This window comes from Oncorhynchus keta, chromosome 14 (assembly GCF_023373465.1).
Source record: "Oncorhynchus keta strain PuntledgeMale-10-30-2019 chromosome 14, Oket_V2, whole genome shotgun sequence".
NCBI classification, from domain to species: Eukaryota; Metazoa; Chordata; class Actinopteri; order Salmoniformes; family Salmonidae; genus Oncorhynchus; species Oncorhynchus keta.
In genome coordinates, this window is record NC_068434.1 from 64735116 (window position 1) to 64755298 (window position 20183).

At 43.5% G+C, this 20183-nt stretch overlaps 1 protein-coding gene across 13 annotated transcripts in view; it reads left to right on the forward strand.

The window, feature by feature from the left end:
- The window catches only part of tjp1a (tight junction protein 1a), a 161409-nt gene that overhangs the window by 66769 nt on the left and 74457 nt on the right, over positions 1–20183 (forward strand). Inside the window, exon 1 of one of the 13 annotated variants that reach the window (XM_052462145.1) lies at positions 19238–19336. The exons of the other annotated variants lie outside the window; for them this stretch is intronic. Coding sequence (XP_052318105.1) covers positions 19253–19336 — 84 coding nt within the window. The 5' untranslated portion in view covers positions 19238–19252. Of the gene's footprint in view, positions 1–19237; positions 19337–20183 lie in introns of those variants that run through there. 13 annotated transcript variants of the gene reach the window in all.

Here is a 20183-nt window from a genome sequence, read left to right on the forward strand (position 1 = left end):
TCAAGTGTAAACTTGAATAACCTGGCACCTCATGGGGTATAACGAGAGGAGGCCAGACAAAATGTATCCCGTCACACAGAGGAAAGATGATGTTTTCCATAATTTAGTGTTGGAGAACAGGAGTGAACTGGGGGTCTGTTGCTTCCAGACATGCCTGCCGTTTCCTCAGAGACTCCCACGAAGGTTGAGCGGTGGATTTCTTCTGCCCTGGCAGAGGTATTAAGTGTACACATCCCTGCATTCTACAGCCTTGTTTTCTTTTAATAAACCTCTGCTCTCTGCTCTGCCTGCTGTCAGGCTCTCCTGAGACAGACTATCTGGTTCTTGACCTGTGTTGGTGAGCTTAGCAGGGGAGGACATAACATTCTAGTCTTTGGCATCTCAGTGTGCCCCCTTTCCCTTGGCAAGTCGGTTGAACTTTATAGTCTTTGGCAGTCTCGGAGTGCCCGCTTTCCCTTGTCGAGGGTAGCACCTAGTCTTTGGCAGTCTCGGGGTGCCCACTTTCCCTTGTCGAGGGTAGCACCTAGTCTTTGGCAGTCTCGGGGTGCCTGCTTTCCCTTGTCGAGGGTAGCACCTAGTCTTTGGCAGTCTCGGGGTGCCCGCTTTCCCTTGTCGAGGGTAGCACCTAGTCTTTGTCAGTCTCGGGGTGCCTGCATTCCCTTGTCGAGGGTAGCATCTAGTCTTTGGCAGTCTCGGGGTGCCCGCTTTCCCTTGTCGAGGGTAGCACCTAGTCTTTGGCAGTCTCGGAGTGCCCGCTTCCCCTTGTCGAGGGTAGCACCTAGTCTTTGGCAGTCTCGGGGTGCCCGCTTTCCCTTGGCAAGTCGGTTTAACTTTATAGTATTTGGCAGTCTCGGGGTGCCCACTTTCCCTTGGCAAGCCGGTTGAACTTTATAGTCTTTGGCAGTCTCGGGGTGCCCGCTTTCCCTTGTCGAGGGTAGCACCTAGTCTTTGGCAGTTGCGAGGTGACCCTTTTCCTTGGCAAGGGAGGGAAGAACTTTCTAGTCATTAGCAGTCTGAAGGTGCCCCGTTCCCCCCTCTGGATGAGCTTCAACCTGTGGACAAGATGAGGGTGCGGACCCAGGTTTCACAGGACAGGAGCCAGTTGGCACAGCACCACACCTGTGGATGTTGGCACGATCATAACAATGTCTGACCTTCTTGTAGATTGTATTGTGTATATACACCTAAATGTATAGATAGACCACTGAAACACTCTTCTTATGGCCAGGTCACAGCCACAATTCACTTTGACACTACACCGTGTGAGACATGGTCGGGTTGGATTCTCTCCTCTTGATGTGATCGACTACGACGACTTCCGAGGGAAGTAACTAAGGAAGGAAGGACATTGAAACACTCTGATCCTCATCCAGTGTGTCAGGTGGTGGGACATGCCTGTGTGGAAAAGAACACCTGCAGTGCCAAGTCTTTCCCCAGTGTGTCCAGTAATGTCTAATGTCCTACAAAGTGAACCACTTAGATGTGTTACCGCATTCTAGAAATGCTGCTGCTGTTCTGGTCCACTGGGAGGCTGCTGAATGCATTGGAGAGATGGAGACCCATCATGCCACTGATGTTTTTCCCCCTAATAGTGGTGACACATAAATAAAACAGCAGACCAATGGACTGAATTGATTTCCAGAAGAATTTAGAAGTGGTGAAGATTGATGGCTCTGCCTGGCTTTGGCGCAGTGCAGTAAATCATTCCCTGTCTGATTAAATTTTTCTCTCTCTTTCTACTGTGTTACTGTTGCTACTTTTGACTGTGAACTCTCCTTCCTTGAAGTCTTTTTTTACCTCTCCTTTCTTCTGTCTTCCATCCTCATTGTTTTTCTTTCTCCACACTGAGTCTTGCTGTCTCTTGATCACCTTATCCTGACCACGTAAAAAAATAAAATCTCTCTCCTTTCTTTTACTGGATATGGAGCAGACTTTAATACCACAGCTCTGTGTTTCTGGAATTTGGCCGACTCATTTTCTTTCCGGAGTGGCCAAAGTATGAGGGATAGGAGGAGATAACTTGAGGGAGAACTGGCTTACATTGGAAATAATATCATAGCTGAATTTGATTAGATCTCACAGTGGTGGGAGCCTGACTCAGTGGTGGGAGCCTGACTCAAATTCTGACTAGTGGTCAGAATTTGCTTTAAACCAACCAGGGCACCAGACAGCGACGGGGCCTGGTCTGACTCAGTGGTGTTGGAGTATGTGGTAGAGGCTAGTGTGGATCACAGTAAGCTAATGAATGCAGGTGATTACAGTATGTCTTTGCCTGACTGTGTGTGACTGACTGACTCCCCAATGCATTGATCTGATCCCAGACCTGCTTGATATGCTTGTCCAGGAGATCACTCCCGACTGAACTCCTGTCCTTTAATCCAGCCCTCTGACTCATTTATAGGTTTAATCCCACCACGTATGTGTTTTGTTGCTCCAGGTCCACACACTGTACTGTACGTTCAGCCTCCATGCCGTGTGTAGTGTGTGTTATTAGTATCTTCTTCCCTGCTGCACGCATGCAGGTGCACTGACCTCAGGCCAGACCAGGGCTCACACAGATTAGAGTAGTGTTTTTTTTTCATTTCCGCTCATCCACAGCGACCGACTGCCTGGGTGCTCCGGCATTCCACACAGTCCATTGGAATTAATGGAGAGGCTTGTGGAAAAGCAGGGTATGCACTGAGGAATATCTCTGTTATCTCAGGGAGGGAGCAGGGGATCCGGGACCCCTTCACTCCGCTACGCAGGGCCATCTGGGGGGCCCAGCCGGCCTGTCATCAAAGGTTTTAGTCACCTCCACTCCTGATTGGCTTAGCCTGGCCAGAGAGGTGCCTGTGCCCCAATCAGAGTGCTTCGGAACTCTAATTTTTGAATTTCTGTTTTTTAAATCAATACCCTCACTCAAAATCAGTGATGGTGATATCTGAAGTATCACATGGCCTTTGTGGATATCAGACAAGGTTTGCTCTACTCTGACTGGCTACTTGATTGCTCACTGAGTCTGGGTGGTAGTGGTGGGGGGGGGACACACCGGAGGGGAGGGACTCTGAGCACAGTACACTGAGCTAAGGGAATGTCACATTTTAAAGTTAGGGTTTGGGCATAGTCGTTTTCCATTGTTTGGATAGTTTGAGGTTGTTTTACTTTTTGATGTTCGCTGTTGTTGTAAATATGTATAATTTAAATTGGGATGTGGAAATGTTTAATTCATGTTTTCGGAAGGAAGAGTTTTCTTTATTGCGAGACCACGACGGAATTTGCTTTGTTGTTTATGCACTGAAATATTCATTTGAGGTGTGAGAAAAGAGTGCACTAAGAGCATTTCCATATTCAACATTCCGATTTTTTTCTCATTATTTAAGGTATATTGCCATATTGCCCTGAAACTCATACAAAAGCTGCTCTTGAGTGTCTTTAAAATATTTGAACACACCGTGTTTTACATTGTAGTTACTGAGTAAATAAAACACATACTTACAGGAAAGTATGACAGTGATATATTTGTACATTGCTCGTATAAATTGAGCTTGTGATTGAAGGCATTTCCCAGAACAGGAAAGATCCTTTATATTCATTGTGTAATCTCACTGCAAAGATGTCTGTTATATGGAAATAAGAAAGATCATTTTTTCTTCTTCTAAGAATAAGAAAAATAACGTAATTTATATTTAAAAAATGACCCAATCAAGACAGGCCCCCCCAGTTACCCATGTGGGCCCCATACCTCCTCTCCTCACCCCATCTGTTGACTAGCAGAGCGGCAGCATCAGACTGTTTACACTCATTGAGCGCGAGCTGTTTCATGTGTACCATTCTTTTCTATTCTGTGGCTGTCTCTGTGTTTGGAGCCAGACTATAGAATAATATGATGCATTTTGAGAGCCTTTCTCCTTGTGAGAAATAGGCATGTCCGCGTGAAGATGTTTTGAGTATATGTACATTCGGAAAGTATTCAGACCCCTTGACTTTTTCCACATTTTGTTATGTTACAGCCTTAGTCTAAAATTGATGAAATTGTTATTTTTTCCTACACACAATACTCCATAATGACAAACCAAAAACAGTTTTCTTTACATTTTTGCAAATTGATATATATCCATATAAATAAAAACATATTTACATAGGTATTCAGTCCCTTTACTATAAGACCCCTTTGCTATCGGGTGCAAGTCCGGGTTCTGGCTGGTCCATTCAAGGACATTCTGAGACTTGTCCCGAAGCCAATCCTACGACCTTCAATCCTGAGTGGCTTCTGTCTGGCCATTCTACCATAAAGGCCTGATTAGTATAGTGCTGCAGAGATGGTTGTCCTTCTGGAAGGTTCTCCAATATCTACAGAAGAACTCTGGAGCTATGTCCGAGTGACCATTGAGTTCTTGGTCAACTCCCTGACCAAGGAATTTCTCAGTTTTGCTGGGCGGCCAGCTCTAGGAAGAGTCTTGGTGGTTCCAAACTTTTTCCATTTAAGAATGATGGAGGCCAATGCATTCATGAGGACCTGCAATGCTGCAGAAATGTTTTGGTACTCTTTCCCAGATCTGTGCATCAACGCATTCCTATCTCGGGGCACTACGGACAATTTCTTCGACCTCATGGCTTGGTTTTTGCTCTGACATGCACTATCAACTCTGGGACCTTGTATAGACAGGTGTGTGCCTTTCCAATTCAATTTACCACAGGTGGACTCCAATAAAGTTGTAGAAACATCTCTAAGATTATCAATATAAACCGGATGCACCGGAGCTAAATTTCGAGTCTCATAGCAAAGGGCCTGAATACTTATGAAAATAAGGTATTTCCGTTTTTTTGTTTTATACATTTATAAAAATGTCTAAAAATCTGTTTTTTTTTTCGCTTTGTCACTATGGGGTATTATTGTATTTATTTGTCAGGTGTTGCTCCAGCACCCTCAGCACCCCTACTTCCTGTAGCTATGGAAATATGACACATACAGAGAAGCACTAGCAATATGGAGTATGGACACCTGCATATAATATAACACACAACCTGAGCAGTCTCCAGATTGGGGAGAAGAATGCTTGAGATGAAAATGAGCACTGTATTCCATCATGTGTGAGAACAAATGCTATAGAAAAGCCATAAGCCACACATCTCTATGTAATAACATACAGTGGTTATGTTGCAGCTGCTGGTGTAAACAGGTTCACTTGGCTAAGGGACAACCTATTCTGTATTCTGTGTGCTCTGCATTTCTCTCAATCAATACAGCCTAAGATTATCCCTCACTCTATTAACATATCCTTTTTAAGAGAATGATTTGTACATTTCCTTGACATTATTGGTGAACGATCAAACCAAACACTGTTTGCGGGAAACATGAGTGCCAGCCCCTACTCCAGCCCCTTCTGCTCCAATTCCAGACCCATCTCTAGCCCCTTCTCCAATTCCAGACCCATCTCGAGCCCCTTCTCTAGCCCCTCCTCCAACCCCATCTCCAGTCCCTGCTCTAGCCTCAACCCCAGCCCCAGATCTAGCCCCTCAACCTCCCAAGCACCAGCAAGCAGAAAGAGGAAAACAACTCAATCACTCTCTCCTCCCAGTGCCCAGACAGCCTCTGACAGGCCACATACAGTAAAGGCCAGAGAATCTTCTATGGGTCCATCACTTATTGTAATTTCCCAGCATGCAGCAGCACGCCCATACTGAGAAATCATGTGTGCCAGGAAATCGATTTAAAAAGATAAATAAATAAATATGAAAACAGGTTTAAAATGGGATAGATCCACGCGTAAAGTGAAGCAAATCACGGAATCTGGGTACAGAAGCAATCAACAAAGCAGTTCAGTCTGATTTCAAACAATAACGACACACATAGTTTCATTTAAAAAATATATAGAACTATATCCACGTCCAAATGTTGTGAATTCTATATATTTATGTCATAGTCACCAGTCAACTCCATTGCACTCAAAAGTTACTTCAACCAGTGAATGCTAGTTATGCTCTCTATTCTACCAGTCTGTCTCAATGAGCGTTAGCATGCTAATAGCAGACCCTGCACACAGAAATTTCCATATTTTGAAGCGGTATGCAGTAGGTTGGTAATGATATCACTAAGGTATGTTGTATCTGACATTTCAAACAACATTCCCAGCTAATGAGAAAACAGTCGTGGTATTTCATTTAAGAGAATGAACCATTTTTAACAAGGCACCCTTGGGGCTAATTTGAATGTGTGCCAACGGCAGATTTTGTGGGATTTTTACATCCGCACCCCAGTACGATCCATGTGACCGCAGTGAAACCTCACTCTGTGCGGTACAATGGCAATCTTTGTTCTGGATACCGTAGAGATGAATAAGTAGGGGATTCACAATACATAATTTCTTTCTGATCTTATACACTCCTTTTGAGCATTTGGCAAAAACAATTAGAAATCACCATCAAATCAAAGTTTATTTGTCATGTGCGCCGAATACAACAGGTGTCGACCTTACAAGTGAAATGCTTACTTACAAGCTCTAACCAATAGTGCAAAAAAGGTATTAGGTGAACAATAGGTAAGTAAAGAAATAAAACAACGTTAAAAACACAGGCTATATACAGTAGCGAGGCTATAAAAGTAGCGAGGCTACACACTGGTTAGTCAGACTGATTGCGGTAGTATGTACATGTAGCTATGGTTAAAGTGACTATGCATATATGATGAACAGAGAGTAGCAGTAATGTAAAAGAGGGGTTGGTGGGTGGTGGGACAAAATGCAGATAGTCCGATTAGCCAATGTGAGGAAGCACTGTTTGGTCGGCCCAATTGGGGTAGTATGTACATGAATGTATAGTTAAAGTGACTGTGCATATATGATAAACAGAGGGTAGCAGCAGTGTAAAAGAGGGGTTGGGGGCACACAATGCAAATAGTCCGGGTAGCCATTTGATTACCTGTTCAGGAGTAATATGGCTTGGGGATAAAAACTGTTGAGATGCCTTTTTGTCCTAGACATGGCACTCCGGTACCGCTTGACATGCGGTAGTAGAGAGAACAGTCTATGACTGGGGAATTTTTAGGGCCTTCCTCTGACACCGCCTAGTGTAGAGGTCCTGGATGGCAGGCAGCTTAGCCCCAGTGATGTACTGGGCCGTACGCACTACCCTCTGTAGTGCCTTGTGGTCAAAGGCCGAGCAATTGCCGTACCAGGCAGTAATGCAACCAGTTAGGATGCTCTCGATGTTGCAGCTGTAGAACCTTTTGAGGATCTCAGGACCCATGCCAAATCTTTTTAGTTTCCTGAGGGGGAATAGGCTTTGTCGTGCCCTCTTCAACATACACTAGCAGACATTTTAATAATGACCTCATCATTATACTGCAATAATAAAAAGGCATAGATCAGCTAGCTGCCTGTCCTCCCCAATGACCGTATGGTCCTTTTCATGTGTGATGGGAAACCTGCCTCATACCTCATATCTCAGGCCTTGGATGTAGTAAAGGCAGTGGGGTGGAGTTAGTGGGTTTATTAGGATCTGCAGAGTTGATCTCATTCTCTCCCTCCCTCTCTCTGCTTGTCACTCATTCTCTCTCTCTCTCCCTTGCCCTCTTTCTCTCTCTCTCAGTTCTCTGAGGGCTTTTACTCCAGGGCAAGCTGTGACTCAGTCAGACTGCCTTTAAAAATGTCTGAACTCCAGTGTGTAATCCAGTATGACCTACCCTCTAGACTCCTGTACTTGCACATTTTTAGAAAGTGTGTAACTGGATGACAGCTGAAATGTTTGCATGCCAGTCGAATGCCTTTGCATAATGTTCCCAACAAAGTATTATTGGAAATTATGATCTGTTTGGTACACAATGCATGTACTGTTTACTGGCAAGGGGCACAGACCCTCTATTTAAGGGAGTTGTCTTTAGAAAAACAACAGGGATCTCTCACCATTGCTTTCTTTGATTTCACTGAAATGATTTTCTCAGTTCAGGAAACTTCAAATTGACTAAATTAAGTATCCTTTCATGTAGTCTCTCTCTCTCTCTGTCTCTCTGTCTCTCTGTCTCTCTGTCTCTCTGTCTCTCTGTCTCTCTGTCTCTCTCTCTCTCTCTCTCTCTCTCTCTCTCTCTCTCTCTCTCTCTCTCTCTCTCTCTCTCTCTCTCTCTCTCTCTCTCTGTCTCTGTCTCTGTCTCTCTGTCTCTCTCTATCTGTTTGTGTTGTCTTCTCTCTGTACACAGAACTCAGCTCTGTTTGTGTTCTGTCCCAGTGGTGTCATTTCCTTGTGTTCTTTAGATGTCACATGGTCCAGCCTGTAACACTGTTTGACACAATGAGGCCCCAGTTGATAGGTGCAGGCATACTGATGCCGATCACATCTCCATGCAAATTCTGTTTGCTCTAAATGGGACTCATAGGAGTGGGGGAAATCTGCCTGAATTGTGTCAGAGATGTGACAAGGGCACCAGAGAGACAAGCACAAATGATGATTATCCAGAAACCGCTATTTTTGTTTTTAATTTGAAGTTCTATGGTGTTTTTGAATTCTACTTCATGCACAGTGTTGAGTGTACGTAATTGACTCCAGTGTTTTTTTTCAATGGGTGAATGAGTTAACTACTTTCAGTCTCATGTCTACTTGTGGAAAAGCCGTGTGAGCATATTTGTGTATCTGCACATGTGACGTGAGAACACAGGAACTGTCTATATGCTCTGGCATAGGATACTGTAAAGCCCCAGTCAGACCAGCTCTGACTGCCAGGCCACAGCCCCCTATCCCCCTAGACCCCACCCCGAGGTCTGTGGCTTAGAGCTGCTTTCAGGGAAGATCCTTTTCTGCTGAGTTCATCAGGCTCGTCCCTTTGAGCATGGAGCCGACGGACAGCCTTGTGGCCCTTTCTCTCTTTTCATGCAACAAATGTGCTAAAACAGCAGTCCGTAATCACTTGGCATTAGGAGCCGTTGTGTGAGGCATTAGCGGTTAGAATTGACCGGTGGGACGTTATAAAAATGAGTCTGACACTGAACACCAAAGCTGATGAGGCTTGATCCTGGCAGTGGAAGGGAGGGGGATTAAACAGAGCACACTGGAGCTTTAGCGGGGTCCCATTCCATGATGCCTCTGGTCTGTCGCTGTCTCCCTGCTCTCTGACTATCTGACTGTCATGTCAGGACCAGGCAGGACCTCTCTTTTACCTCCCTCTAGTCTCCACAAAGACTCCTGCCTGCTCCACAAAGGCTCTTGCCTTATTTTAACAGAGGTGTGGCTACTTATATATGGGAGGGACATCTTATGTAATAAGCAAAGGTTGACAATATTACACCTGAATGATGGAGGAGTGTATAGCCTATACTGAACTGTGGTCCCTATAGACTCCTTCTCTGGAGCTGAAGAAGGCAAACTGTATTTGAGAGATAATTAACTGTTATCTCTATTAGTACACCTCTGCACGTGCTTAGTGGCACAGCCTGGCAGTGTAGAGAGAGGGGGGAGAGGGGGAGACAGAGAGTGAGTGCTCCACTCCATGTTCACACAAGAGGCTCAGTGCGGTGGGTCGATGTCAATGAGGGCTGCATTCCAACCATGCGCGCTGTTTTGACTCAATCGCTGACGGGGCAGGTCTGCACATCAGAACTGGGGTTTAATCATGGCTCTCCTTTAACATTATCAGAGTGTTATCAGCAGAGTTAGCTGTGAATCACATTATTCCCTCTCATCCATGTACCACTAAATCACATGTATTGCCCATCACCTCACAGCCACTTTCAATTGGGAACTCAATTTCGTTGACTAAACTTCTCCTCTCTGCTAGGTATTCAGAACATTTCCACTGTGCCCCATTGGTGTTTTACCGTTTATCCTCATGGACTGTTAATGATCAGTATTTTTCTCTCATGTCTAAAGCACTCCTCTTCCTCCCTATGTGAGTACTGAACAGTAGCCTCATGGTGTTGGAATACCCCAGTGACAGGTAGTACCATTAGAACAATTACTAGTATCACAGATTAGTATCACAGAGGAGAGGGCTCCTTAACAGCTTCTACCCCCAAGCCATCAGACTGTTGAACGATTCATGAAATGGCTACCTGGACTATTTGCATTTGCAAGTTTTTTTTACACAGCTGCTGCTTGCTGTTTATTATCTATGCATAATCACTTTACTGATACTTACATGTATATATTACCTCAATTACCTAGACTAAACCTGTACCCCCGCACTTTGACTCGAAAAGGGTACCCCCTGTATATAGCCTCGTTATTGTTATTTTATTGTGTAACTTTATTTACCTTCGAGTAAAGACAATATTTACTGAATTAACTATTTTCTTAAAACTGCATTGATGGTTAAGGGCTTGTAAGTAAGCATTTCACTGTAAGTACTAAAACCTGTTGAATTCGGCTCATGTGAGAAATATAATTAGATTTGAATTAATGGACTCCACACTCCTCCTGTCTCACTGTGACAGGAAGGAACCCATGGATGTGGTACATACTACACTGCTCAAAAAAATAAAGGGAACACTTAAACAACACAATGTAACTCCAAGTCAATCACACTTCTGTGAAATCAAACTGTCCACTTAGGAAGCAACACTGATTGACAATACATTTTACATGCTGTTGTGCAAATGGAATAGACAACAGGTAGAAATTATAGGCAATTAGCAAGACACCCCCAATAAAGGAGTGGTTCTGCAGGTGGTGACCAGACCACTTCTCAGTTCCTATGCTTCCTGGCTGATGTTTTGGTCACTTTTGAATGCTGGTGGTGCTTTCACTCTAGTGGTAGCATGAGACGGAGTTTACAACCCACACAAGTGGCTCAGGTAGTGCAGCTCATCCAGGATGGCACATCAATGCGAGCTGTGGCAAGAAGGTTTGCTGTGTCTGTCAGCATAGTGTCCAGAGCATGGAGGCGCTACCAGGAGACAGGCCAGTACATCAGGAGATGTGGAAGAGGCCGTAGGAGGGCAACAACCCAGCAGCAGGACCGCTACCTCCGCATTTGTGCAAGGAGGAGCAGGAGGAGCACTGCCAGGGCCCTGCAAAATGACCTCCAGCAGGCCACAAATGTGCATGTGTATGCTAAAACGGTCAGAAACAGACTCCATGAGGGTAGTATGAGGGCCCGACGTCCACAGGTGGGGGTTGTGCTTAGCCCAACACCGTGCAGGAAGTTTGGCATTTGCCAGAGAACACCAAGATTAGCAAATTCGCCACTGGCGCCCTGTGCTCTTCACAGATGAAAGCAGGTTCACACTGAGCACATGTGACAGTCTGGAGATGCTGTGGAGAACGTTCTGCTGCCTGCAACATCCTCCAGCATGACCGGTTTGGCGGTGGGTCAGTCATGGTGTGGGGTGGCATTTCTTTGGGGGGCCGCACAGCCCTCCATGTGCTCGTCAGAGGTAGCCTGACTGCCATTAGGTACCGAGATGAGATCCTCAGACCCCTTGTGAGACCATATGCTGGTGCGGTTGGCCCTGGGTTCCTCCTAATGCAAGACAATGCTAGACCTCATGTGGCTGGAATGTGTCAGCAGTTCCAGCAAGAGGAAGGCATTGATGCTATGGACTGGCCCGCCCGTTCCACAGACCTGAATCCAATTGAGCACATCTGGGACATCATGTCTCGCTCCATCCACCAACTCCACATTGCACCATAGACTGTCCAGGAGTTGGCGGATGCTTTAGTCCAGGTCTGGGAGGAGATCCCTCAGGAGACCATCCGCCACCTCATCAGGAGCATGCCCAGGCGTTGTAGGGAGGTCACACAGGCACGTGGAGGCCACACACACTACTGAGCCTCATTTTGACTTGTTTTAAGGACATTACATCAAAGTTGGATCAGCCTGTAGTCTGGTTTTCCACTTTAATTTTAAGTGTGACTCCAAATCCAGACCTCCATGGGTTGATAAATTTGATTTCCATTTATAATTTTTGTGTGATTTTGTTATCAGCACATTCAACTATGTAAAGAAAAAAGTATTTAATAAGAATATTTCATTCATTCATATCTAGGATGTGTTATTTTAGTGTTCCCTTTATTTTTTTGAGCAGTGTATATAGCCCACCTCAGCCTCACCACTCCTCTCCCATCTTCCTCCTCTCCTCCTTCTCTTCATAGTATGTGTAATGCGGTTCTCCCCAGCCCCTGAACCTCTGTCTGTCTGTATTGGGGCTGGCTGCGGTAAAGAGCTTGTGTCATAATTGGTCTGTTTGAGTGCCTTAGAGACAAGCTCACAGTAATGTGCAGAGTGAGCACTTTTTTCCCCCCAAGCTGCTGTGCTGGGGCAGGACCGTGCAACTAACTTCCAGATGTTTCTCCTCCAGTTTTAGATGTTTCACTACTCATGAGTGTTTGTGTTTTTGCCTGCAATCAGAATTGACTTTTTGAAGCTGTGATTTAAAAAATAAAAAAAAGTTGAAACAGAGAGAGATTTGTTTGCCGTCTCAGGATTTCAACAGTATTGTCCATATGGTGATATTTTATCATTTAAGGCACTAAAACCATCTGTCTAGACACACTGGCTGAGATGGTTACTGGTGCCATTCGATATTATTGAGCCCTCAGCGCTCTGTGAATTTGACCCTTAGAGCTCTGTGAATTTTTTGATTGCAGACACTGTAGCCTTGGAGTAGAATGATGTAAAGTGCTGCTTCCGTCCACTGTGTGAATTCAACATTTTGACTGATGACTCTCTGGAATAGAAACAGTTTCAGGTGTTTTGGTCGCTCATTGATCTGTTCCAGCCGTGACCTACAGAACGTGTCCACCGAGGAATGTCCTCGTTTATCCCACTGTATGCCCTCGTCCAATGCACCCACCCCCATCTCTCTCTCTCCCTCTCTCCCACTACTGAGGCCCACCCCTCTGCCGCTGCTGCTCCACCTTCTGAAATACCGTACACGTGCTGCTCTACAGTATCGACCTCTGGGCTCTCTCTTGCTCTATAATGAAAAGGTTAGCCACTGAATCACTCCAGATAAAGGTGAGAGAGCAGGCCCTTGAATTACAATCAGAGCAGAACAGAATGAACTTTCCTGTCCAAGATAAAGGTTTTGTACTTCCTGGTCCCTGTATGTAGTAGGTAAAGCATTTAGTGTTTGTGTGAGCATGCATACTGTACATATGAGCGTGAAATCACAGTGGAACAGAGAATGGACAGATGCACTTTCTGCAGAGCTGACAGACAGTAAGAGTTATGGCCTGTGTTCTGAAACAACTGCAGCTCAAGTTTCAGTGAAGACAGTTAGCAGTAGGTGTGAAAGTGACATTTGACACGTAATTGAATTCTAGCGAGGATTGAGGACTTACTTATGTTATGAGGGGTAAAATGTGGATTTCAAGCCGCTGTGCGACAGTAATAATATTTTACGTGCGCTGTCTCTCAGGAATTAGTGGCCATGAGTGGAGATGAATGAGCTAAGCACTGGGGGACCACTGGACCTTGACCACATAATTATGTCAATATAGCGATGTCGTACGTGCCTGCGAGTGTATGCACGCTTGTTAAGCTCCCTCCCTCAGGAAATACCAGAGGAACACCTCCTTGTGTCCCATCCTGTTTCCCCCAGCTCCATGGCAATGGCCGCCCTTCCAGGCTAAAACGTACACACATACACAAAAACAAATACACACACAACACGAAAACACACACACGTTAGTATAGGCAACACTTCTCACGAAAGGAGAGCTCCTCTTTTGTTTTGTCTTTCACATCACTGCATTACAGGAGACAGCCATAGCAGCAGCCCAGACATTTGACCTGCTGTTTTTATGACACCAACTCTTTACCGTCTCACATTGAACACATTAAACTGTTACAGTAAAGGTAACAGTACGGCCTCTCCCGCCCTGGAGGTCTCTGTGAGGGAGACTGGTAGGTTCCCTCCCCTCTGCCCATGTCAGTGATAATGTGAGGGGAATGTTATGCCAGTGGAGATGTAGTTCATGTCCATTTGCACTGTAACACCTCAGCCTACAGAATGGTGTTTGCTGATGCCCTAGACTCCCAGCAGCAGTCTGTCTGTGTTGTTTATAAAGGAACCACCCTCTCTCAGGACAGTGAACAACAAGCAGCATTTTCCCAGAAGAATCCTCCAAATTACCTTCCAGGAAAGGCTCTCTTTTTTTCTCCTTAATTTATGAAGGACCTGTCCTGCAGAGAGTATTTACACACCATGTTGTTGCTGGTAAAGAATAGGTGTTTCCTGCCTCTGCACACAGTACCCCACACATCATTTCTGCTGATACTGCAATGCCAGGCAGCTTTGAATGGAGTCTCTGGAAGATAAGGAGCTACTACACAGATTTGCACATGACGTGTGCATGTGTGTATGTTTGAGTGTGCTTGTGTACTTGTGCGTTTTTTCTCGGACAACACTTTGATTGGGCTCCACACTGTTGTCATTAGAGTTGTAATCCACAACAGCAAGGTTTACAGGAAGTCAGTCATTGTCAGCAGACTGGAGCACATCGTGTGCTTTGTTAAACCTTAAGAACAATAAGAAATGGTCCTCAAATGTCAATAAACATGATTGTGTTTGGTATCCCCTAGAGTTGTCATTGTATAATGTACATTCAATGACTTTGATTTCAGCTAACTTTTCATCTGCCCTGTCTGGTTAAATTATTGACATCCGTGACTGGAAAGATAGTGGAGTGTTATCACAGTATAGAGAAAATGATTACGCCAAGTGCTTGGTATGAAACATTTCCGCACAGTATGTACCATCGCTTCACCATTTGGAGGAAAACAAATGTGGAACTGCGCACATTGTGATGAGCATGTTATATTTACCGTAATAAGTATATAAAGATGCTGAAACATTTGGGTTGTAGTAATGTCATTTAGAAATGTCTCAACAATGAGGCAAAGGTCACATTGTTTCTCGTGAAGTATTTACTGCCTCGTAAATTCAATAAAATGCACTCTGGGATCTTCAGAGCATTGTTTTCAATTTCACTCTCTCATTGTAATGCAAACAATGGGATCACGTCATCAACTCTAAATGGCATGGCTAACTTGGGTAGAAACCACACTTAGATACGCCACTCAGTTTCAAACTCAATAAAGTCTCTTTTTTCCTCTCTCCAGAATGTATAATTCATCTCGCACAGAAATATAATATTTTGAGTATAACGATAAGGCTCATTTGAAATTATGGTTACCTCCTCTTGCCACTCCCAGTTGTGTTGCTGGGGAGGCTATTAGTGAGTATGCTTGAGCCATAGCGGGTTAAAGTGCTTCTGCAGCTGAGTGGAGGGATACCAGCCTCCAGCCTGTTGTTTGGCTAAATGTGCTCTGCTAACCATGTCAATTGAGAAAAGGAAAGGAGATTAAGTTTTTTTAGATGAATGAACTATATAATAATTTGTATTTCTGCTCCACAAGATGAAAGCGGTCTAATGGTTTAGTATCAGTAATTACTATGGTAATTCACTCGCAATGTATCCTCTCAGAATATTCTGTAAACTGTAAACTGCATTATTGGAATCTATTTGAGTTTAATCTTTAATTTTTTTTCAGTTTTTTAAAATCAAGTTAGTTGTCAGATGTTAATTGTATTGAAGTAAGAATCACATCACAGCAGTGATCCCCTTAAACAATATAACTTTTTAACTACAGAGTATTTGGGCAGCAATGAAGTTCACACCTCATAATACTTCCGAACTTTTCCAAATTACAATTTATTCCAGTTTCTGGAAATGTTGTTGAAGGCTGTGCTTTTGCCACCATGTCTTTCATGTGATGAAAGCATGTAGCCTTGAAGAGTGATACTAAATGTGTTGTGTGAACCAGAAAAGACTGAATAATTGAGGCCATGACCATGGAATTGGACTACTAATAACAAATCGTATAGGGGTGACACACACACACTTACCATATTTTGTTAAGCTGTGTCTGTTAATGTTTACACCTGTATAAACCCCTGTCTTTATTTCCTAGTGTCCCAGCACTCCAGTCCCACTGATCAAATTGAGTGAGGCCAGAGAGAGTTGGCTGTTCCAACGCAGACTAAACACTTTCCCCATCCACAAAGCCCTCCACTGCATTCCTGCACAACACCATGCCATAAACAATGACTTGAGGATGTTGCTGCCAATATAATTGATTGATTGAATGCCCATGCAATTACTGTGTGAATTGGAGGAGAGACGTAACATGAACACATTGACAGGTTTAATGGAACAACAGTTCTAGAGGCACTTAAGGATGGAGGCATGAGTTATAAGTACAGTAGGAAAAAGCCTCTCTCCTTCTCTCAATCTTTCTCACACCTTATGAAAGCCTTTTCAGTTTACTCCGTTTTTCTGTTTAGTCCTTGACAATACGATGAAAATGAGAGCTGAAACCAAGATACGATGCTGTTCTACTGTTTGTCATATGAGACTAATCTTGCCAGAATGTTCCTCAATTTCTCAATGGGATTTGAGGCATTTGTTTTTACCGATCACACATTAGAAAGGCCAGCTATTGTGACTCACAATACAGTGTTATATGGAAAGATATTGAGGTTGCCGTTCAAGGTCGCCCAATCCAGTCTGTAGCTGGGGATAAAGACACATTTGGGACATTAACAGTGATACTTAACCCTATATCATCATTTACACTAGACCTCTGGTTTCGGATGGTGAAGCAACATAAACTGGAAGAGGAAATCCGAACGTTGAAATGGTTTAGGTTTGATCCAATATGTAAACCAGGTATCTACAGTATGATAGAGGATGGAGAAGAGGATGGAGAACTTCTCCGAATTTAAAGGAGAAATATGATTTCTTCAGATACTTACAGTTAAGGGACTATTTTGAAAAAGAGATACAAATTACATGACCTTCTTCAATACCAAATATGACTATCCATGTGATTCAAAATGCATATAAACAGGTAATGTCCAAGACAATCTCTTCACTCTGTCATGGCCTGATAGCCTCTAGAAAAGAGTCAACTCTTTATATTAAAGCAAAATGGGGAAAGGAACTGAATATAGACATCTCAGATGAAGACTGGGACAATATATGCAGTACTCAACATACTAATACAAACTCGAGAACATGGAGAGTTTTGGGGGGAAAATTACCCCTTTTTTTTAGCACTCCTAGAATCAAAAGTCAAAAGCTAGATAGGTGTACAACAGCCATGCTGGTGGCTGTGTGGCCATGCACATGCCAACCACACCCATGTTTTGGGAGAATGTCAGAAGATGTCATTGTTTCGTGACAATGTATGTTTGGTGTTAAAAGATGTCATAGGAAATGAAGTCCCTAGAACTTGCCCTGTAATGTACCTAAGTAATGTTCCATGAGTGTGATGGGCAGGGACAGATACCTGATCAAAGTTAACCTTGCTGTAAGTAAAAAAGCCATTACCCGTAACTGGTATAAAGTAGAAGCCCCAAAATGTGAAGAATGGCAAAGTATAATCCAATAAATCTTGAATATGGAAAGCTTGACATATGCCTAAAATCCAAGTATAAAAAAGAAATCCTAGTTGTGGACAACCCCTTTCTTTCAACTTAATTGAATAGCTTGTTTTGTCTTGAAAAGGACATTTCACATGGTAAACTCCAATAGAGCGGTAGAGTGGCCTAGTGGCAGGGTAGCCTAGTGGTTAGTTTTGGGCTAGTAACCGAAAGGTTGCAAGTTCGAATCCCCGAGCTGACAAGGTACAAATCTGTCGTTCTGCCCCTGAACAAGACAGTTAACCCACTAGGCTGTCATTGAAAATAAGAATTTGTTCTTAACTGACTTGCTTAGTAACATAAAGGTAAAATAAAAAGAGGTTTTCCAATGCATATAAAACAATGTTAAATTCAGATTAAACCAATAAATTGAGAAGGAGAAGTGCTGTAGGCACAGAGGAAATAGAAAATATTGATTTTTTTTTTCTTTCTCTCAAGCTTCAGTTTGGTTATTCTCTGTTGGAAAGTACAAGTGGGTCTTTGTCCTTGTGTGCCCTAATAGGCAACTGGGTCTTAATGTTCCCCGGTAGATATCGTCCAGTAATGATTACTAAAGGAACTCCTTGCTGTTGGTTTGACTCCACTCCTTCAGGCCCTGACCTTCAGAGGGTTCTCATTAACAGTGGAAACAGAACACAGTACCCCACTAGAGCTGTAACCGAGGCAAGAATTTCCTGAGTCAATAGAGCCCAGGGAAGATAAGACAAACTACCAATCAGATCTTAATTCAGCCCAGATGAAGATGGACGGACAGTGAAACAGGACCCTGACTTCCTCCTCCCTATACTGACTCAACTAGCATGGTGTTATTAGAACAGGGGGGAAAGTGAGTTTGGGGAAAGATATACTACTACATAATCATCAATGACATTTTGGCTTCATTCTAGACCGTGTGTGGTATTACTTTGACTTTTTGTGTCTCCCAAGTAATAATCAACTATTCTCCCCTTTTCACAATAATATATAGTATAAGCCCCAAGTTTGATTATACTGTCCTCATTATCTTCCTGTATTTGAGAAAAGAATACACATTTGTGAAATTGCATATCTGAGTGGTTTGGCATGTAGGCTACTTTTATTGAAGAACTTCAAGGGCAAAAATGTGGAAAGAAAACAACTGTGGACTTATCAATGACGGCTGTTGTTGGCAGGAACTGGCCTCTAGATCTTGACCTCTCCCTCAGATTGGTTGTTCTAACAAGCAGAGAGGTGTTATAGCTCGGCCTGTGTTTATTGTTCTCCCTTTCACTCTCATCCCCCTTTTCTAAAGCTGAGAAAGAAGGACTATACCTCACCTACAACAATGGCTTTTTTAAAGCTGAGAAAGTACTATGCCTACAACAATGGTGTTGAGGGTCTATTATCTTGTAATATCCAGTTAGGACACACAGTGCAGTTCAGGGTGTGTGCTTCATGTTATTTCACTGCACGTTCGTTTTCTGCTCTGGGGATGCTGAGCATAACTCTGTGAAGTGTTCTCCTCACTAACGTGTGCCTGTTTTGTGTCTGCGTGTTTCGGCCTGTTCTGTGGCAGAGTGTTTTCCATGTGCCTGCTCTTCCATGCGAAGGCAGCACCTGAGCTCCAGAGCTGTTGTGTGCTGCTGCTCTGGGTACTGCGGGGGGAGCCATGCAGGACAAAGCTTCCTTTGATCCCGTTTTAGTGTCACAAATGCCCCTCTCTCTTCTCCATCAGGAGATACTGAAAGTCTGTATTTGTCTCTAAAGCAGGCAGCAGTACTCTTCTCTCTGTTTCTTTGGGTTACAGTGTTTGGGGTAGATCAATTAAAATGTTCTAGCTCCATCTTGTTTACTTTTAGAACAGCAAATTAGCCTGGTTACTTGAGAGAGATAGAATGCTGAACATTCTGATATCTTCCCTGGTGGATGCGGGACGAAGTTACCGTTACAGGAGGACAGAGCGGCTGGCATCTATACTAGTATGTGGTCATTCATTCATATTGCAGATATAACAAATATGCTTTTTTTAAATACTGATACAAATGTAGATTTCATTGTTCTTTCTGTATTTTACTTTTGAGTCCAACCTCGTATTAGATTAGATTGTTAGATACTGACAAATACAGTTAATTATATAGTAATTTAAGAGTGCACTATTTAGTTGTAGGCCGAATGTTATATTTAAGCAATAAGGCACGAGGAGGTGTGGTATATGGCTAATATACCATGGCTGAGAGCTGTTCTTAAGCACGATGCATCAAGCCCTGTCTGTCAAACTGCCTTAGGTTTTTGCTTTGTGGGATTTGGTCTGGTGGCAAATTAACCCAAGACCATCCACACCTACAGGGCACCTCTGGCTTGCGCCAGCTGTAAGAATAGTCAGGAGCTGTGTGTGAACGTGATTTCCTGGTTTATCAAAATGGCTGCGTGGGATGGAAATAGAGGAGCTCTGTGTGCTCAGAGCAAAGTAGTTACTTAGATGAACATGTAGTCATCATTGTTCTTTTTTCATTATGTCACAGGCTGAAGCTATTTCTGATTTCTTTACAAGTAATGTATAAACTGATTTATTTTACATTGAGAGATATAGACCTACAGTGTGTTGTTTACTTTGAAACAATGCAAGCTGAGTTCTGAGGTTCAGTGCATCCTGTGGGTGGGGGTCCGGAAAGCCATAGGAAGTATTCTGAATGACAGCTATGGCCTGCTTGGTTTCCTGTGTGGTTGGTTATCAACCACACAAAAATCCAACTTAAAGTCATTGACTGGATTTTCAGTTGAAAGTTGACCTGAAATATGTTTCTTTGGTTTACAACTTTTACTTAT